Consider the following 21,086-nt stretch of genomic DNA (forward strand, 5'->3'; position numbering starts at 1 on the left):
GAATATACAGTTCGATATAAAAGTAATTCAATAAGTGCTACAACCTGTAGTTAAATTGAGATTATCACGACAAATCTACGTTACATATGTATATATCCTTAATACTTGCAATAAAAGCTATTGCATATTGTAGAATATTTGAGTTAAGTATTAAAACCTATATTAATTTATAATGCAATAGTATAGTTTAATAAAATATATAACATTTCATACATATAACTTTTATGTTTTAGTAGTTGTAAATGGAATAGCAATGCGGAACCGTTGTATATACGATTTAGTATTTTTTAAAACTTTTACAGTTATAAGTATATTTATTTTTAATAAGATAGCTGAAAATGAAAGAATCTCATTTTTCAAATATCTCTTTTATAATAAAATCTTTCTCTTAAAATTCATTGTACCTTATATATATTGTATTTGATACCTTTAATATTGTGTTCAATACCTCGATATTAATAGCAGTTATAATTACATCAGTTCTATTGGTAAAAAAAACTTAAAACATATAATTTAAAAGAATTCATTTTAAGTTTAAATCTAGCAAAAAGCTAGATTCTAATCAAGCGAATTATGTATTATTTAAAAGAATTAAATTTTACTGAAGAAGTTACTAATAAATTTTGTTTCAATAAAAAGACAGTGTTATCATTTATATTAATTTAAAATATTTTGTAACTTCGAAAATTATTTTCAGAGAAAATCAATTTTCTAAAATTAACAATAAAAGATTATATGTATATACATTAGTGCATTTTTTTACAAAAGATATAGTATTAAAAAATTACTATTATATTCTCTTATTCTATGAATATGAAATATTAAAATTTTACATCAAATACTTTGCAACATAGACTATTTTTTAAATTCCATTCTCTATCTGATAATATTTCGAATATATTGCTTTTATCATTTATTTAATATAGTAAAATAATTAATTTTTTAAAAAGATTAATATTTATATTTATTTTATTATATTAAACTATATATCATATTTTCTTTATAATAATTTTACTATAATTCTTACATTCAATATAAATAAATTTTTTTAAATAGTAAATGTTAATTATAAATCTATATATGTTTATATATCAAATTTAATTTAAAAATTATTATATTACTAAACTATTATTGGAGAAAAATGATAAATAAAGTATTAAATATAAAACGAATTTCACTTTGATTTTATGAAATATTAGTTGATATTTACAATTAATAATCGATTTTTAAAGACTAATATTTTAATCTTATATTGTGACCCTGCAAGTGAACTGATTAATGATCATAATCCTAATACTTTTGGTGAAGTTGTATTTATTAGGTATTTTAAAAATATTATTTTTATTACAAAAGAATCCTAAATGATATATGTCGTTCATTTTAAACAATGTTTCTAAATTTGAATATGATCCTTTTTAAACTTCCTTTAATATTTTAAACTTTATTAAAATTAAATTCCAAAATAAACTAAATTACATAAGAGTGAGTCTATATTTACAATTTAGAATATTCTTAATTTAATCTAATCTGCTTTTAGAAAAATATTTGAATAACTATAAGTTGTTACATTAGTTTGCTACAATGTAGTTGCTAAATGCATAAATTTACAAAGTTATATATAGTTATATATAACATTGAATAAATACGTATAACATTGAATGCTAAATGTTATGAATATCTTTTAAAACTATATTAAGGAATACCTTAGTTAAGATATTTATAATACATTTATTTCATAATATATTTAATTCCAAAAACAAAAATCGGTTGAGACTGTTTTAGAATACAACTATTATATTCTTAATTTCTTTATTGATACAGTGTATAAATGATGAAATTAAAATTTGAAAATTTTTAAACTGTAATATACATAAAATAAGTCTTCACTAAATATGTAAATGATCTTTGAATCATAAATTGGGAACAATTCAGATGGTTTTTTTTTTAAATCTTACTAGTATTTTTCTTGTTGATTTTTATCAACTACTCAGTTACTATAAATTTCATACGGATTAATTTTAATGTTAGTAATTATATACGTAACTTGATATTAAATTTATTTTTAATAAAATAGAATTATATGAAATAATTTATTGCGAAAAAAATCTGTTTTTGTTTATAAAATATGACATTTTATTAAGTCTAAAAAAAGAACAAACTTGTAAGATTTAATTTCATTTAGTATATTGTTCTATATAAACATTTTGACTTTTTACTCTGCAGTAAAATTTTTGCTTGTCAGCAATTGATTCAATTTAAACAAATATTATTATTTAAAATAAAATTATATTTTATTTTATTTAACTGATGGATTAAAACTAAGATAACTTATAGAATAATTATATTTCTTTACATAACATTTTTTAACTAATTCCTCATAATTTTCAATTCTCAAATTAAATAAATAAATTCAAATGAAATAAAATGATATTATTTCAGATATTATCATATATATAATATATGTTAATTTTACATTAACTTTTAATTTACTCTAACCAGATTTTAAGAACATCAATTGAATTATTGTAAACATAAAAATAAGAATCAGTGTAATTATAATAAATACTTGTTTATTTATTCTTAATACGAAAATTATTATATATACTTTCTGATCCGAAAATCACCTAAGTACAATTTATTTGTACTGAATATTTTTAATTGAAATAAAATACTAGTTTTCAGATATATAAAAAAGAATTTAGCGTCATTTAATCAGAAAAATAAAATTATAAAATTGAAATAATTAATTTAAAATGATTAATTAAATATTTAATGATTTAAGCTAAACTTTCTCGGACTATCAAATTTTTTAAAGCAAGAAATTTTCATAGCTTTGATCGAAACGACAATTAACTTTCTTTACTTTATTCATATTTCATAATGTGTAGTAAAGCAAATATTTTTAGTTAAATTGTTATCGAAATACGTTAAAAATGAAAAATCTCTAATATTTTTATTTCATGTAAGAATAGAGACATAAGAATAGACAGCTCAATGAATTGTATCGCGATCCTTGTTTGACTTCTGATTTTTCTAAGGATGACAGTTATAGCAAATTGTATGGCTTGTAAGGCCAACGTGGAAATCAGAAAACAGCATCCGTGAAGAGAGTTTATTTTATATATTTCGTTACACTTTCGATATTGGCCTACTAACATAGACTTCACTTTATATTTAATCCCCGAATCGTTACTTAATTTCTTTATTAATTTTTTGAATTGGTAGGTAAATCTGGAAAACTGAAATATAATCGCAGTAACAGTACAATAAAGATGTATAGTTTATTACAGATACATAGTAAATAATTATAATGCATTTCAGTACAAACTATAATCAAATTGTACAAGGGAAGCTTTTTATATTAGTATTAGTTACATGGCAAAACATTATTCACGATTATATAATAAATATATTTTAATTATAATAATATATCGGACATATTTTATGAATTCTTTGTGTAAAATAATTATAACATAATTAATAGCATGTTTAATGTATTAATTAAACTTTTTATTTATTTTATAATTTTACAATTTTATAATTTTATATTTAAAAATTTTAAAGTATGTGTACATTGTATTAGTATGATATTTAATTTATTTTAAAGAGAATATTATAACTCATATGAAATTATATTTAAGTCTTGAATCTTATCAGCTATTTTATGGTGCATTAAACTTAATTCAAATTCGTTTAAATTGAGAATTCATATTTACATTGAAAAAGAATTTTTGAAGTATGTGGCAGATAGACTTCCAAATTTAACAGAGTGTTATTTATTTTTTGAAATTACATAACTACATATTGATAATATGAAATTTTAGAAATTTGAAACTACTTATTATGGTTTTTGAACTAAAGTAAGACATACCATAGTTAAAACTCAAGGTTATTAATTTTATTATTGTATAATTTTAAAATATATAAAAAACTTACACTAAACAGTTATTATTTCTAAAATTAGAATGCACAGATATCTTTATCTATGTAAAATATGTAGCTTATATGTGGTTATCACAAAAGGTCTGTTTAATACAAGTTGGCAATATTGTGCCTACATCATCTTATTTTTATAACCAATCAAAGATTCAATATTTTCTTATTATATCTCAGTTACATTCTTTTGAAATACTAAGCAATTATGATGATTCTGATTCATTGATGTCTAGCCTGATTAACAGCCGTATAAATATATATTATGCATTCAGAATAAATTGTTTGTATAGATGATTTTATTTATTTTTTAAATTTTAATATTTAATCTCATTTATTACTAATTGAATATTCATATTTTTACGATATATTTTCCATTATCATATATTTTGAACATTCTAATTATTCCCTAAAACAAATATTAAAAAAATATATAATGTGTGTATATCAAATTTTATTTTACTGGATATTTAATAAAAAAATAAACATTGCAAAAAAATTCGATTGACAAAATATGTATATATAATTATAGAAAATTAATAAATTCTTATTGAAAAATTAATTATGAATGAACAAGAAAAATTTAAGTTTTCTTTAAAAATAAACGAATAAAAAAGACTAATAAATTCTGAAATTATTTATACAAAGGATTGAAATAAAAACTTCATATTGAGTAGAAATATGAATTTAAAAATGGCTAATGCATCTCAACGAAGTCTTCATCCAAGTTAGTAAATTTTTTTATAATTCCTTGAATAATTACCAACTACATTAAATACATATTTATATAATAATTTTTCATATACAGGTAAGAGTTTCATGAATACAATTAATCGAGAATCTGCGCAAGATGTTCTAGATTCTGTACAACGAATTCATAACCTTATCGATTCCATAGAACATAAGCAGGTATTAATTTTGCACTAATTATGCATATAATAATTTAATTTATTCTATGTATAAATGATTTAATATTGAATTGAATATCAAGTAAAAATATCATATAATTTAAAATTTTTAAATAAAATACCATTTTAGAATCAATTTATTTATCTCCAAATCAGATCACCAAAGAAATTTTATGAAATAATATTTTATTTTTAAATTTAAAGTCTTCTATTATTCTTCAGAAATGTATCTGTTTGATTTTCATGTATATACATAATATATTTTAGAATTATGTATTTTAATTGTATATACTATTAAAGAGATTTTTACATTTAAATCAAGAGTACTTTTTAAAAAGTTTTTTCCAAATTCAGAGAAAATTATAATTGTAAATAAATAATTTTTTTTTTTAATTTCAATTAAATCATTTATATTTAAAATTATTTTATTTTAAATTATAAAAATGGTTAACAATTTTGAAATTTTTTAAATAGTGTATTTCAAAAATTACATTTTTAAAGAATTTTATTATATTCAGGTTGAAATTGAAAAAGCTTGGTCAAATATGGAAAGAAATATAGATGTATTAAAGGAAATAGATAATCTTGAAGAAGGTGTTGCTAGTGTGACGAATTGGATTCTTGGTCCTGCCGATTCTATGTTAAATGCTCACTACCAAATAGGTTTCGACGTAGCTTCATCGGAAGAATTGAGGCTAGAGCATGAAAAACTTGAACTAGAATGTAGGGTACGATCATAATTCTATTATTTTATTTATGGTAACAATTTTAAAGATCCAAAACTTAGGTGAACGTAATATTCCTATATTAAAGCATTTTTATAAAATAATAACTACATCATAAATAAAAATGTTTGTTTTATTTCGTTTTTGTTGTATCTTAGATTAACTATTTGCTTAAGCAAATTTTTAATAATTATATAAATTAACGATAATAATAAATTACAAATATTTTTTAGAATTTAAAATTATAAACACATTAAAGCTTTACTTACAAGTAACTATAAGTTGCATTAAAATAAATATAAATTTTGAAGAATACAATCATTATAGTAGAAGTAGTAATCAAAGATTAATATATTAATATTATTTTGATTATTACATTTTAAATAACAGGAAACATATGGGAAATATGCTGAGCTTTTACATAAAATAGACAGTATATCAAGTGACTATCTCTCCGAGGATTTAAAATCCCAAAGAGATTTTATGGATTTTGTCTGCAGAAGTTTCGCCACAAGACTTGAAAAACGAAGAAATGTGCTAATTACGTCTCAAAGATTTTTTCGACTTGTTTCTGAGGTAATTTGTTTATAGAAAGTAAATTAATAAATAAATTTATATATTTATGTATAAGAGAAAAAATATATATTGTAGTATAATGTTCACACGAATAAACGTCTTTTTATATTATTTAGTATTTTGACAAAACGAGTGAAGTTTTTGATAAATTAATAATGGGAAGTCGAACGTGTAATGTTTCAAATGCTGGAGTAAAGCTAATGAAACTTGACCGTAGTCAACAGAAACTAGGTAATTTATATAAATATATATATATATATATATATATATATATATATATATATATATATACATGTGTATATGTATGTATGTATGTAAATAAACAATAAGTATTTTAAAATTTGTCGTACATCTTATATATATTTTGTAGAAGGACTAGAGCAAGAATTAGTTAAAGAAGGTGAAAAATTATCAGACGTTCTTTCTATGCCAGTCAAGGATGCTTTATGTCGTGATGTTCTTATTGACTATGGGGAAGATATTGTAAATATTAAAGATATTTTAGATGCTACCAATGCGAGGAAAAATATTTTCAATGACAGTGTCGAACTTCAAAAACTAACATTAAAACAAATTGCACTCGTATATACATACGAAAGTGATGTGGAGCAGGTTTAACTTTGATTTGATAACATTTAAAGTTTCAAATAAGTGTATTAATACAATTTATTTTCGTCTTTAGGCTATAAGTTGGCTTAATGATCTATTTGATGTACTGGTTGATAGTCATGTCGAAATTGGCTGTAATGTTACAGAAATACAAGTGCAGAAACAAGAACATCAATCATTTCAAGATACCGCCAGAGTAACAGAATTTTCATTTATTATTATAAAAATTGTGGAATTGCTTTGAACACAATATAGTATTTTAGTATAATTTAACCATAATTTTTTATTTATGACTCTTTATTAATTGGTAATTATATTAATTTGTTTTGTTTCAAGAGAAGAATGAATTTATGCTGATATTCATATGAATCGAGATTAAATTCTGCATTATAAAAATAAAATATGAGTCGTTTAATAAACTTCTGATAAATGTTTACAATTTGTTATCTGTACACTAATAAAGTTATATATTAAAAAATAAAACATGTAATTGGCAATTATATTGATTGTTAGACAGATTCAAATAATTTTTATATAAATATAAATAAACTTTACATAATGTACATACTATGAAATTTTGCATATTTTTTGAATACTTTTTAAAATATTTATTCGTTTAAAGTTTATTAATTTCAATGTAAGAAGTACTTTATTGTAGTAAGGATATTAATGTAATAAATAATTTAATTTAAAAATTTAAATTCATAGAAATTGAAAATGTTTATGACGCAGTGAATTTAATTAAAGGGAACATACGAGTATGGCTGTCAGTTGGTGAATGGTGCGAAAGTCTTGAGAATTTCGTGTAAGCTGGACCTCATGAGCAATATGGGATTATTATCTAGATTACGGCAGGTCTGGCGTCAGCTCCGATCGGTCAGCCAAGAACAATTGACTCGCTTGAGAGTCTGTGCTGTGTTTCATAAGAACGTTGCCGACGTAAGTTATTGCCGATAAATAAAGTAGAAATTATCTTTTTGTAGATGTTAACTATGAATTTAAAAACAAGCGTTTGACTTATTACTCGTTGGAAATACATAGAATTGCTATACAGATAATTATTATAGATGATTTTATAATGTATTTACTTTATATTTGCCCGATTAAAATTATTTTAATTTATTTCAATTTATTAAAATATTTAAGTTTCATACGAATTACTTTTAAGTTATTAAACTATAACTTATAACTGATAAAATAGATATATTATGTTTTTCATTATTTCTATTCTATTTCAATATTTTATTCTGAAAGTCTATCTTCTTTGATATTCAATTGAATAAAATTAGCTTTAGCTATATTGACGTTCTGCGTAATAGGAAAATCTTTTTATTTATTGAAAATCTGGGTTTTACTTTATTTTCTAATAATTTATATTTTATAAATAAATTTATATATTATAAAAATATAATAGAATAAAAATTTTATATATTTGATTTAAAATGAATTAAAAAAAGTTATATTACTTTGAAACGCTACGAAATTCTATATCTTATCAATAATTTAAATTTTCGATCTTTTTCAATTTTATAATAAGAAATATAATTAAATAAAAAATTAATATTCTCAGTTTCATTATTACCAATTTACAGAAAAATTTTTGACTTAAAATATTTTAGAATTTAGATTCCTCCTGTATTTAAACATATATTATAAAACAATTACACATAACACATTGAAATTATTAAACAATATAATTAAAATGAAATTGAAAAGAATAAAAAAAACACATTTTTTATTTTAAATTGTTTATAATATATAATTTATAAGAAATATATTATTTAAATATATTATAAAGAAAAAATATTCAATGCGATATATACATATATATATATATATATATAAACAATATAATAGGTATATTTATTAATATTAATACAATAATAATTGTATATTATACATAAAAAAGAATTGTGAATACATAACTGTTCAAATGAAAAAAACTATATTTTTTCATGAATGAAAATATGAATAAATAAAATACGTAAACTTTTGACTTTATTTTTGTATAGTTTGAAAAATTTTATTATTCGAAAATTCTTTTCGACTCTCATGTACACATGGATATAATTACACAGAAAATCTAGTAAATGTATCCAATAACAAAAGTTTATTGCAATAAATTGGCAGGTACAGAAAAACATTTTACAATCACACAAATATATAGTAATTAATAATAGATAAAAATTAAACAAATTTTTCTTTTTATGTATGGATTGTTCCTGGATTTGCATATAGCATTGTGAAAAACTACATGAAATGATCGACACAGTAAGCGTTTTTTCGACGAAAAGAAGCAGATCAATGACGCCATCTTCTTCCCCAGATGCAATGGAGGCTGCATCATCATTACGTCCAAAACTAGAGATTAGGGACGTGCTTGGAAAGCGAGAAAAACTGCTTCAGGAAGTTGGGCGAATGGTCCGCCTCGGTAGACTATTAAGGTCTCGGCTAAAGGAGCCGTTAGCTCATCAAAGGTAGGTTGTTTTACACATTATAATATGCTTTCATTTTTCATAGATTTGCAACATGAAATTCTTGAACTAAGTAATTTAGTTAAATTTTATAATAATAAGAAGTTATTACAGTATGATTCAATGTAATTGCTCTTCAAATATAATTATATATCGAAGTTGCATTTGCAAACCCTATCTTAACTTATTATTATTAATTTTATAAATATTTCATAAAATTGAATAAAATTATAATTAAGATATGCAAATTTTAAAATTATTAATAATGTTGATTTTTATTGACGGTTCATTGAATTTAAAAGAATTAGTTATATGACAAAAAGGACAATTATAAAATTATTTTAGTCACAGTCTTTTAAAAGATAGAAAATTTCAAAATTTTATTAGTTTTATGATGTCAAAGGTTGTTAAAAAAAATTAGGCACTAGTTTGTTAATGTTAATATTTTTTAAATACTTAAATTCCTTTTTATATTTTATAACTAATTGATCACTTTATTGAAAAACAGTGAAAACAAGAATTTGAAAGTATTGATATTAATTTGGAATATAATAACTATTTAAAGAAAAAATTATAATTTTATTTGTACTTATTTTATTTTCTTTTACGTAATTTAAAATTTTATTTATTAATATTTCCATTATTATATATTATAAAATGTAAAATTTTTACTTTTAAACTTTAATTTCAAACTTATTCGTTTAAATTATGAAAATATAACAAATATTTTATAATCAATCGATACATAATCTACCAATGTATTTGGTGTTTTTAATTAAGCATAATTATTTTCATTCACATAGATTTTTAAACATTAAAATTAAATATTGTTATTCAAATTTATACAAAATATCTCACGTGTTCTATAATGTAAGCGTACCCCACCAAAAAAAAAAAAATATATATATATAAATTTATATTTCAGTGATCGAATAGCTAGAAAAGATTATGACTTCATTGAAATATCAAATTATATATAGATTAAATATTAATAAATCAGATCTTTGTAATATAAATTATAGTATTAATCAATGGCTTTGTCCATAAATTAAACACTTTAATCAACAAGATAAAAATGTTAAATATATTAAAACATATAAACCCATAAAATATTGAAAAATATATATTTGGGCTAAGAAACCATAAATTTTTTCAATTGCGCCATCTTATCTTTGGAATTTCTTTTTCAGTATTGTTAAATTTCTTCAGCAATTCTCGTAATGCAAATGTCGTATAACAAAAATGAGAGCAACGGTAATTCCCATATATCTTTTTGCTGCTTCTCTTCATTATAAGCTTCATTCCTCCGTAACTCTTATTTTTATTTAATTAGTTGCTCCTTTCTACTTCCACTCTTATTTTAGAATTCTTCATCTATTATTGTGTTGATTTTTATATTTCTTTATTGAATGTTTGTATTTTTAACTACTACTAATTTCTGAGAATTTGGGAGAGATTATTTTATCTTCTATTTTATTGAATCGTATATCATGAAAATATTTAATACGAATTTGAGAAAAAACTATAAGTTGAATAAAAAAGAATAATATCAAAATTTAAATTCAAAATTTGTAATTTTGAATAAAAAAATATGTTTGAAATAGTTTTTTTTTTAAGTTTGTTTTTATTAATAATATAATCAATATTTTATTGACACATTATAATTTACATTAAGTTTTATTGTATACACATATATTTAACTGAATTCTTTCATTTCAAGATGCACTGATTAAAAAGAGATTATAATATTTGCATATTGTAAAAGAATCAGTTCTTGGAACAATTGTCTAAATACTTTATTTAAATAGGTTGGATGATAACAAATGTAATCATCAGTATAGCTTATAAATAGTTAAATAGAAGCATAGCCTAGAATTAAACATCGTCGTACATGAAGTCTGTAAAAGTGCAATTCTTAAATATATAAAAATAGACAAATTTTGTACGAGCCATCTGATGACACTGAGCGTGAAAACATCTTTAACCCGTGAACTAATTTTGATCCAACATGGCACAATTCGTTCAAAAATTGTGTCAGCTAATGTTATTAAAGTCAGAATATTAGTAGAGTAAAAGCTTCTTGTACTATAAAAAAAAGAAAGAAAAAAATGATAAAGTATTTTTCTAGTATGAGTATTTAATTATTATTTTTTTTATTAAACTAATAATATAGATTATGTAAATGTTTTTTATAAAATAAATCAATGTATTAATTTACAAAAAGTTTCAAAAATATAAAAAAACTTCTAAATAACTATATGAATATATTGCCTTTTTATTATTAATAAAAATAAATTATTTTATGCCTTTGTAAAGCGTAACTGCAAAGTTTAATTTTTTTCTTAAAATATTTGTTCAAAAATACAAAAAATTGTACGTTACTGCGAAAGATAATTTTTAATTTACTGTATCTCTAAATATTTTGTAAAATTCTACGCTTCTAATAAATCTATTCATAATAGCGTGATCATCTTCCAGCGATACATACGCGTACATTTTAGTGCTAGTAAGAGCATTTCGTTCTCAGAAATCAGAGAATAGAGATTCTGAAGTATGCCCTCGAATTACCATCTCCCCCCGTCCTTATCATTATCGAAATTATCTTAAAGGTTTCCAATTCGTGTTCATCAATACATTTCGATCCCCGTTTCCCCTTATCCCACTTGCTCACATCTGCTCGCGCTGGCATGCCAGCTTTTCTCTCGTCGAAACAGTCTTATTCGCACGCGCGCGGCCGTGTGTGCGCTGCAAAAAGTTGTGTCTACGGTGCTTTCTATTACGTAAACTTAGCGAACGAAACGAAAGGAACGACGTTTCGAAGCAACAGCTTTGATTTCCAGTCGACGGCGCCTCATGCGCATCAAATATTCTGCGCCTAATACGAGGATTTCTTTTTTTATTTTCTTTTAAAAGATATTGTGCGACATGAATCGACAAAGCTTCAATATATGATCTTATCATTTCCTTACCTTTCATACATTGTTTATATTGTTCTGGACTTGCGTTAATCTTCGAGCAGGGATAGAATGTTGGAGCTTGAGGAGATCAGCGATGTCAGTGGCAATCAATCGGCCGTACAATCGATCTCGGCGAAACTCCTGGAGGTAACGAGACTGGCCGAAAAACTTGACGCAAGGCTGTGCGAGGCAGGCGCTAGGACCCGGACTCTAGAACCAATCGCAGATGAAATATCTTTGAAAGAGCAATCCCTATCCATGGAGAAAAGAAGCCACACATCACAGGTTGATATAATTGAATTCTGAGTCGAAGGTCCGAAAATTGATGATCGAGATATTGACTTTTAAAAAATCTCGTAATTTGACAATAAGCATCCTGTAAAACGCTATTTTTATTAAAATGTTTCTTTTTCAAAGTGCATTTTATTAAAAGTAGAAGATCTAATACTAAACTATTTGAATAAATAAAATTTGTAAATTTACAATATTTCTCATTGATACAGGGGATTTAATTTTTTACGCGAAACAATCCGTGAAAATTTATTATTATTTGGCATTCCTAAAATTTCACAATATTTTAAAATACAAGTTTTTTAATTAATTATTTATAAATTTTATGAGATATATAGGTTGTTTATAATGAATAATATTCTTTCTATGTCAAAAACTAATGTAAATAATATATGATAATATAGTAGATCTTATTAAATAATGATGTATTCTTAAAATTAAATAATACAAATAATAATTAAAAAAGTAATAATTAGAATAATTATTTTATTAATAATTAGTAATAAGTAGAATTCGAAGTTTTTCAACTATCTAAATAATAGTTTTAATTTAATGATAGTTTTAATTACCAATTTTTATTTTTTTTTGTTTAAACCAAATTTTCAAAAATTAAGCAGTTTAATGTACTGTCTAAATTATACGTTGATAGAAAAAATAAATATTAAATTCAGTATGAAACTATGATAAAATAACTAATTCTAAAAATTACATTATCATATAAAATCGCATTAAATATTATTAAAAAAAATGTTTCCAAATATCTTGAGTATTTCATATTTCTGAAATTTTTATTTTGTTTTTGTTTAACTAAAAAACTGTTATATTTTAATATTTAAATATTAACTTTATTCATCAAATTCAGTATTTCCTCAAAATATGTGTATTTTACAAAATATTTAGATGAAATTATTAAGAATTAAAAATTTATTTCATTTATTATTATAAGCAATAATTTTATGTTAGCCAACCATATAACATTATACAACTGTATTACAAATTATTATATTAAATATAGTATAATTGAATGAAACTACATAATATGAATTAACAAAACTGCTATCAAAACGTAATATAAACAATTTATAACTTTATATCAATACTCATAATACAGCCGTTTGTTTTAAAATAAAAATTTCTTAAAAATTTATCCTAAAGTAGTGATTACTTGCTTGGTATTTTTTTTTAATTTTGTAATCAATCATTCATATTCAACAACAAAAATATTTTTTCAACACCATTTTTCATAATTTTGAAATCGTTTTTCATAATGAAAATAAAAACTAGCTTTTTGTTACACGATATTTTAAGAATTCCATATGAAATAAAAAATTATAAATTGATACTTTCTTAAGATATAGGATTTATTCAAAAAGATAGTATATTATTCAAATAACTTCATCATCAAGATCGTCGTTTATTGTTACTCAGTCTTAGTTAAGTTTTCACTCAAGTTTCTGATGTTTTCAAAATTTTAAAAGTTTTTTTAATTATGATTAGAGTTTATTTCAATTTGTATAAGAGTTTGAGAATATATGTATAATATTAATTAATTTTTAGAATGTAATTAGCAGTGACATAAAAAATTTATATATATTATAGAATTAATAAAATATTTGTAAAAATTATACTAGAAAAATTGTACATATAGTTGGCACAAAATAATTATTATAAAAAAATATTGTATTATGTTATATTGAAAAAAATAATTTATTATAAGTCTAGAAACATTTTTCACTAACTGTTTCTAATATTTTTTATTCTACAATGAAATACATATAATTATAGTCGTTAGGATTTCGAGAATTGCAATTCTGATTAATAATTTTTTTAATATTATTTACACTAAATGAGTAGTATTAATGAGTTATATATCTTGTTCGATTAATTTCTAATTACTAATTAATCTAGGTTTAATAAACTTTATAATCATTAAAAAATCAATTAACATATTATTTTATAATAATTATAATACATGATATAATAACTATGTAAAAATTGATACATAAAATTAAGTAATTCAATTTATTTTAACTCTTGAAAACATTTCAAGAAATTTTCAAGCAATTAGAAGCTTCTTCAATAAAATGTCTATTGATTAGTTATTTGTAACAATTCAACAATTAAATTAAAAATTTTTTTATTTATTAAATTTCGGGATCATTAAAATATTTTCATTTATTTAATTTTGATTAATTCAATATACAATACAATTTAATGTAGTTAACTTGGATTAAAACTTATGAAAAATTGTTACTATAATATAACTATAAATTTCCATATCATATATTTTTATTCAAATTTGTAATATGAATAATATTGGTTTTATTATATAACATTGTATTGTTTCTATTAATATAAAAGTATAGCCATTAAAACAATGAAAGTTGAATAATAATTTACGAAATTTTCAAAAGAATTCATGTATTTAACAATATCTTCAATTAAATTTTTGAACTTTAAAATAATTAATTTTAATTATTTCTAAAACAATTGATTAACTAATAAAATTATCTACATCTTACGGTATTATCAATGAATATGTATAACTGTATTAAAAAAGTGAGCAACTAAATTCTGAAATAGACGTTTGTAATTTTCATAGCTGAAAATAAAATTATGATGGCGAATTTGTTGAGCACAGCAAATAGAAAATGTTTAATCCTAATATAATTTCATTACCACTGACGATTTGTAGCTTAACACAAATAATACAACACAAATTAAAAGGTTAAATTTTTATAGGAGGACAAGCCAAAGGAAATAGTTAAACCGACTCCAGAAGGCGATCGCAGCGCCGTCGAGGACTCGAACGCTGAAGAATATGTGACAGCAACTGAATGCTCGAGCACACCTGTGCCAAGGTCGCGCAGCGAATCATTTCTCTCATCCGAGTACGAGGATGCCCTCGTTTCAACGACCTGGTGAGCGTGAAGAGTCGACGTTTCCTGTGCGCGTTTCGACAATATGCGAATGGAGATTTATTCTTGGAGCAACAGAATTGGGCTCATTCACTTTTATTTAGATCTTTTGCTTGGTGCCGGCGCATGAACGCCGGCAGGAACCTATAGAAAGTTATAATTTATTGTTGTGTTCGAGGAATACTATCGTTGATTACATTAATAAATTCCGTTTATAATTAAATGCACAGATATGTTAAATAGTTTCAACATTCGATTTTCTTCTATAAATTATTTATTGTGATTAGCAATATAATGCCTAATAATTATTGTACAAGTATTGCCTAATAATAAATTATTGTACATCAAAAGTAGGCTGTATTTTCTCAATTTCTATGGAAATTGAACCTGAATTAAAATCATTCGTTTTTGTTCAATTCTTTAAAGTAGGAAAATGCTATACTTTTTCAAACACATAATTAATTAATATTCTTTAAAGATTATGTATAATTCATTTAAAATAACCTTTTTATTGTAGCCGGAAAATGGAAAATGAGTTGACAAATAAAGACGAACTATTTCCGGTAGCGAAATCCGAAACTGTTGTATCAACGAATCCTAATGATCAGGAAATTATTGCTGAATGTAGTCCGGATGAAGCGACTGTCATCCAAAGAATAATTCAAGTATGTACATAATATAATTATATTGCACTGATATGCATATTAATAAGTAAATTATTCTTCCAATTATACATCGCTAATATAAGAAATAGATTTTTCTTTATAACAATAGAATATAATAAGTTTTATCAAAACAAATTCTACCAATGAGTATACATTAAAGTGAGTAATAAACTCTTGTAGCACCATTTACATTTTAAAACATTTATAAATACCAAAAAGAAAGTTTAAGCTGAAACTATTCTATTATTTAATTGTAGTTTCTACATTGATACTTGAAATTTAAATTTAAATTTAGTGAAGTAATTGCCGAAAATACTATTACAAAATTAGCTGCTTTATCATTCAATTAATAGAATTATAAAATTTACGGAAATAGGTTTGTTTTCAATCTTTGATTCCTAGACATTCAATTTTGTCAATATTTTAAATATTACAATAAACATATGTAAATTTAATTTCATATTAAAATTTTATATAAACCCAAGGTTTATATGAACGCTTATACCTTAGAAATAACACCTCGGTCAATATTCAATAACATAAGTTTAAAAATGCAATAAGCTCTCTGTAAAGCTTTTCTCAATAAAAGCTGTGGTTATAAATTCGAATAACTAAAAGAAGGAAAGTGCAAGGAATAATAAGACGCTAGCAATGGTACTGACGGAAATATTGCATTTGCAGGAGAAGGGAGGAAAGATTGTGAAAGAGGTAACGGAGACGACGACGCTGCGCGTATCGCAAGACACGCGCATGGGCGTCGCCTCGTACAAGTTCGTCGCCAATACGCTAAGCGAGCGAGACGAGAGCACGGATGTGCGCGAGCACCAAGAGCTCAATCGTACTCTCGTCAATGGCGAGACCGCACCGTCGTCGGCCCTGCAGACAAGCCGCGAAGAGCACACGTACGCCAGCGCCAACGGTACTGTCCAGAACTACCAGAAGGCGAGCACGATGACGACGTCTCAAGATGAGATCCGCTGCTACAAGGAGGAGCTCCTTGCAGTCGGCCGCTCGGTAAGTGAGGACGTCGAGCACGAGGAACGAAAGGAGTCGTCGCCAGTGCTCGAGGCTGTGTCCCCGGAGCCGATCGGACGTTAAGTAGCGGATCGGTCGGCAATCCATGATGCCGCCTACAGCATTCGATTAACCGGGCTTATATGCATACTGATTGTGCTGCTAGAGTGTACGAAAAAGTACGAAAGATTGAGAGAGAGAGAGAGAGAGAGAGAGAGAAAGAGTGACCGTGGAACTTGTGTTGTTTTGCTTTTAGACAAATTTTTTAGATGGTTTTTATTCCCTCTTTACGATTACTTATGTTCCTATTGTTGCATATATCAATCAATGTATTGATAAGTGATTATTGTATTGTTAAATGACACAAGAATATTTTGTAAGTCTTTAAACAAAAGTCTTTATCGGAGATTCTCGTCGTAGTTACGAATAGTTTGCGAACGAACACTTTTAATTCAAAGATTATTAAAAAGTAAAATTCATAGTCTATAAAACTATTGTTATTCTGATAACTAATTTCAACACTTTGGTGTTTAATCAGATATCAACTATCACGAAATTAGCAAATAATGCATTTGCATTCTCAACCTCTTATATTTAACGTATATTTCTATTAATATCAATCGAAGCGTTTAAATATTAATATTTCATATTCTCGTAATTATCAGGTTTAATCATATCGAATATTTAAAAATAAATAATAATCGATGCTCATAATACCATTGCTTTTGAAATTACAAAAAATTGAAATTCTTAATTGGCAAATACTTCTTCAAATCACTATCCCATATTCTCAAATTTTATATTTAATTGTGCTTGTATTCAAAATCAAAATAATATTATAATTAAATTATATACACCTACAAATTTTTTATGCATTATTTTATTATTTTTATGTATTATATATATCTGTATATTATATTAAATTAAATTATAAACAATAATATTAACAATCTTACATAAGTAAAACAACATAGTTTCATCGAAGTGTGTTTTTGCAAATCAATATAATAACGCTTACGCATTACAACATTATTAAATATTGCAATAACTGTTGTGCATATGTTGATTATTATAATATGTGTAATTTTTATACGTTTTAATAAGTGTTTATATTTTTGTTAATAAATTAATATACTGCATTTTTAATCATATTTATGGCAAGTGTTTTATTATAATTGTTGTGTTTTTATTTTAAATTAGGTATTTAATTTTGTTGATGTCAATAACTAGTTTTTAGGAGAAATTGCGTTCTGCGCCTGTTAATGTAGTTAAATAAAAGTTAAAATAAAAAATTGATTTCATATTAAATTTATTTCTCTGCATTCGTATCATCTAATTAAATACTTTTTAAATAAATAGTTTAATATGATATGATATTAGATAATTTTAAGAATACATTTGAAAATACTTTTAAAATAGAATTTATAACTCATCCCTTAATACTACGTAAAATAGTTTATTTTCAAATAGTAGTTTAAAAAAAAATTTCTTTTATATTAAAATTTTTAAATGAAAGTTATACAACAGAAAAGCTTTAATTATATCAAAAAATAAAAATTATAATTGTAAGCTTAATAATTATTATTGTTTTGTTTGAATTTTTAAGTAGTCTTCAAATTAAAAGACTATCAAATAATAGATTAAATATATCGATAAAAAAATATAATTGGTGCCAGATCACTTGAAAGGAAAAATCATGGATAGGAACAATTGTAGAAAGTTCTTCCACAGGCTTTCCAATTGTCTAAAAAAAGACAGATTAAAATAGATATAACTTTACTTTTGTTTTCATCTTTTTAGACGTTTATTCACATTACCTTTCATCGTCTTTAACAATTTATTATATTTCAGTGACTATTTCTGATAATAATCTAATGTTGATTTTTTATTTTTTATTTATGTATCATAATTTTTCTGCATAATCTTTATTGTGTAATTATTTTTGAGAATCATGAGAATAATAGCCAATTCTTAAATACAATATCTAATATATGATAATAGAAACTATTTTACTCAAGTAATTAATTTATAATGTGACTTTATTCAATGCATGCAGTTAAAATTAAACATATAACATAAATGTATTTCAAAAGAATTAAAATTATTTAGGAAGTCGAAGATTACCATAGAATATGTATCACCATACGCAACTATATAATCCTATTATTATTATAAATACATATTTATTCATATTCCCATAATAAGCAGAATAGTTTATAAAATAACAGTATTTTATTTATAATAATAATCTCTTGTTTCGGAAAATTAATAAGGAAGTAAAGGTAAATAATTAAAATTAATCTGTTATAAATCATTAAGAGTTCAATAATCCAATATTAGAATACTATAAAAATTCATTTTCAAAAAATGAAACATTAAATAAAATTCGTTTATATACACCAGGCATAATAGTATAATAATTAATCTTAAATTAACATAATAAAAGAAACCTTTGCATTTTGAATAGTTACTATACTATGTTATCTTCTCAAACAGCATTATTAACAAATATAGGCGATTGCTACTAGCATTGCAATAAATGTACCTATTGTAATTGCCATTCGCATTACAATTAACTCATTATTTCGTGTCTTACAAGGGACGCCGATATTGTCCAATAAACGTTGCCAAGACTCGGATAACCGGTACTCGCGAACTAAGGATCTGCCGGGTAGATTCGCGCGGAAGCTGCACTCAGTCCTCGGTGTAGGCTTTCTAAATTTAGGTGAGTGAAGCTGGAGTTTATCTAGGCAATTCCGCGGGCAGGACCCGGCGCCTCCCTCTCGACCTCGAACCCCCGTCGCTATCTTTATCCCGGCGACGCGCCCAAGAACCGGGAGGAGAGCTCCCTAGTGGAGACGGGGCCGGTGGTAGTGGCGCTTCGGGCGAAGAAAGAAAGACAGAGAAGGACAGACGCGAGCGCCGTGGATGCCGGGTAGTAGGTAGTGTCGGCTTGTGCGCCGAACGCGCCGGACCATTGTGCACGTATTTGTGCCAGTTTACTCTGTTTTCATGCACATGTGCATTTGTACATCTATATGCGTGTCTCTTTGCATATTTATATGCATGCTCGTATGCTTGTATTTGTATGCACGTGTGTGGGCATTGATGAAATAATTAATCGTTTAATTTTGTTTGCAAAATAATGGATGTTAAAGGATTGTCGTCGCGACCGCGAGTGACATTATGTCGCTGACAGTCCTTGGCTTCTGCACAAAAGACTCGATTTCTCGGTACACATTGGCATATTCTAAACCCCGTTGTTATCCAAATCCATCAAATAACACTCGTGCCCCACAGGCAATATCATATGTTTAGCCAGTGAATCTCAGTTGTTTGCAACACAATGGATCGAAGATTATTATCGGACCCGGTCCATTCATCTTGAGATCTCAAAATGCTGGGGAGTTCATAGTTATCGTAAGCTTCTCGAGAAATTTCTGTTTACATGTTTTTTATCTGATAAAACTTTTAGAAATTTCTTAATCTTATCTATTTACTACTTGTATTATTTAGCTCTTGATAACGTATATAAATTTTCAAAAGTATCAGTAGATTAACGTATGTCATACATTCATTTCTTGTACTGAAATTTGATATTTAAAATATATTTTTGATAATAATCAATTTTGATAATAATTATATATTTTGTCAATATTGAAATAATAAGTATTGGAACCAATTTTATATCATTTATAAAATTGTTTCAGAACTGTATAAAATAATTATTTTCATGTTTGAACACAAGTGAAAAATAAAAAAAATTACATTTAAAAATAAACATTAGCCAATTCATTTGAAAATATTGTTTCGTTTTATTTGATTTAAAAATAAATTTTGATTAATAATTATTAATGTTTGATAATATACTATATCTACAATACAATAACATAATTAATATTCATAACTTGAGAAAAAAATACAAAAACATTTAATAATTATTGATATCAATTTTATATGCTGTATAAGGAAGACACATTTATTACAAATTGTTTTTAGAAAATTTTAATAATACA

At 24.2% G+C, this 21,086-nt stretch overlaps 2 protein-coding genes across 2 annotated transcripts; both read left to right on the top strand.

The window, feature by feature from the left end:
• The first annotated feature begins 4,626 nt into the window (after nucleotides 1-4,626).
• On the top strand, nucleotides 4,627-7,752 carry LOC105360795 (SEC14 domain and spectrin repeat-containing protein 1). Its single transcript, XM_011497796.1, has 8 exons — nucleotides 4,627-4,660; nucleotides 4,742-4,842; nucleotides 5,360-5,569; nucleotides 5,957-6,142; nucleotides 6,259-6,373; nucleotides 6,513-6,754; nucleotides 6,825-6,947; nucleotides 7,499-7,752. Exons 1-8 carry the CDS (start codon nucleotides 4,627-4,629, stop codon nucleotides 7,706-7,708), a joined length of 1,221 nt encoding a protein of 406 aa, XP_011496098.1. The 3' UTR covers nucleotides 7,709-7,752.
• Nucleotides 7,753-8,998: 1,246 nt separating this feature from the next.
• On the top strand, nucleotides 8,999-17,660 carry LOC105360796 (uncharacterized). The gene is made up of 5 exons (XM_011497797.1): nucleotides 8,999-9,228; nucleotides 12,245-12,467; nucleotides 15,216-15,394; nucleotides 15,909-16,056; nucleotides 16,738-17,660. Exons 1-5 carry the CDS (start codon nucleotides 9,011-9,013, stop codon nucleotides 17,152-17,154), a joined length of 1,185 nt encoding a protein of 394 aa, XP_011496099.1. The 5' UTR covers nucleotides 8,999-9,010; the 3' UTR covers nucleotides 17,155-17,660.
• The last annotated feature ends 3,426 nt before the right edge of the window (nucleotides 17,661-21,086 follow it).

Source organism: Ceratosolen solmsi, unplaced genomic scaffold (genome assembly GCF_000503995.2).
Source record: "Ceratosolen solmsi marchali unplaced genomic scaffold, CerSol_1.0 scaffold47, whole genome shotgun sequence".
NCBI classification, from domain to species: domain Eukaryota; kingdom Metazoa; phylum Arthropoda; class Insecta; order Hymenoptera; family Agaonidae; genus Ceratosolen; species Ceratosolen solmsi.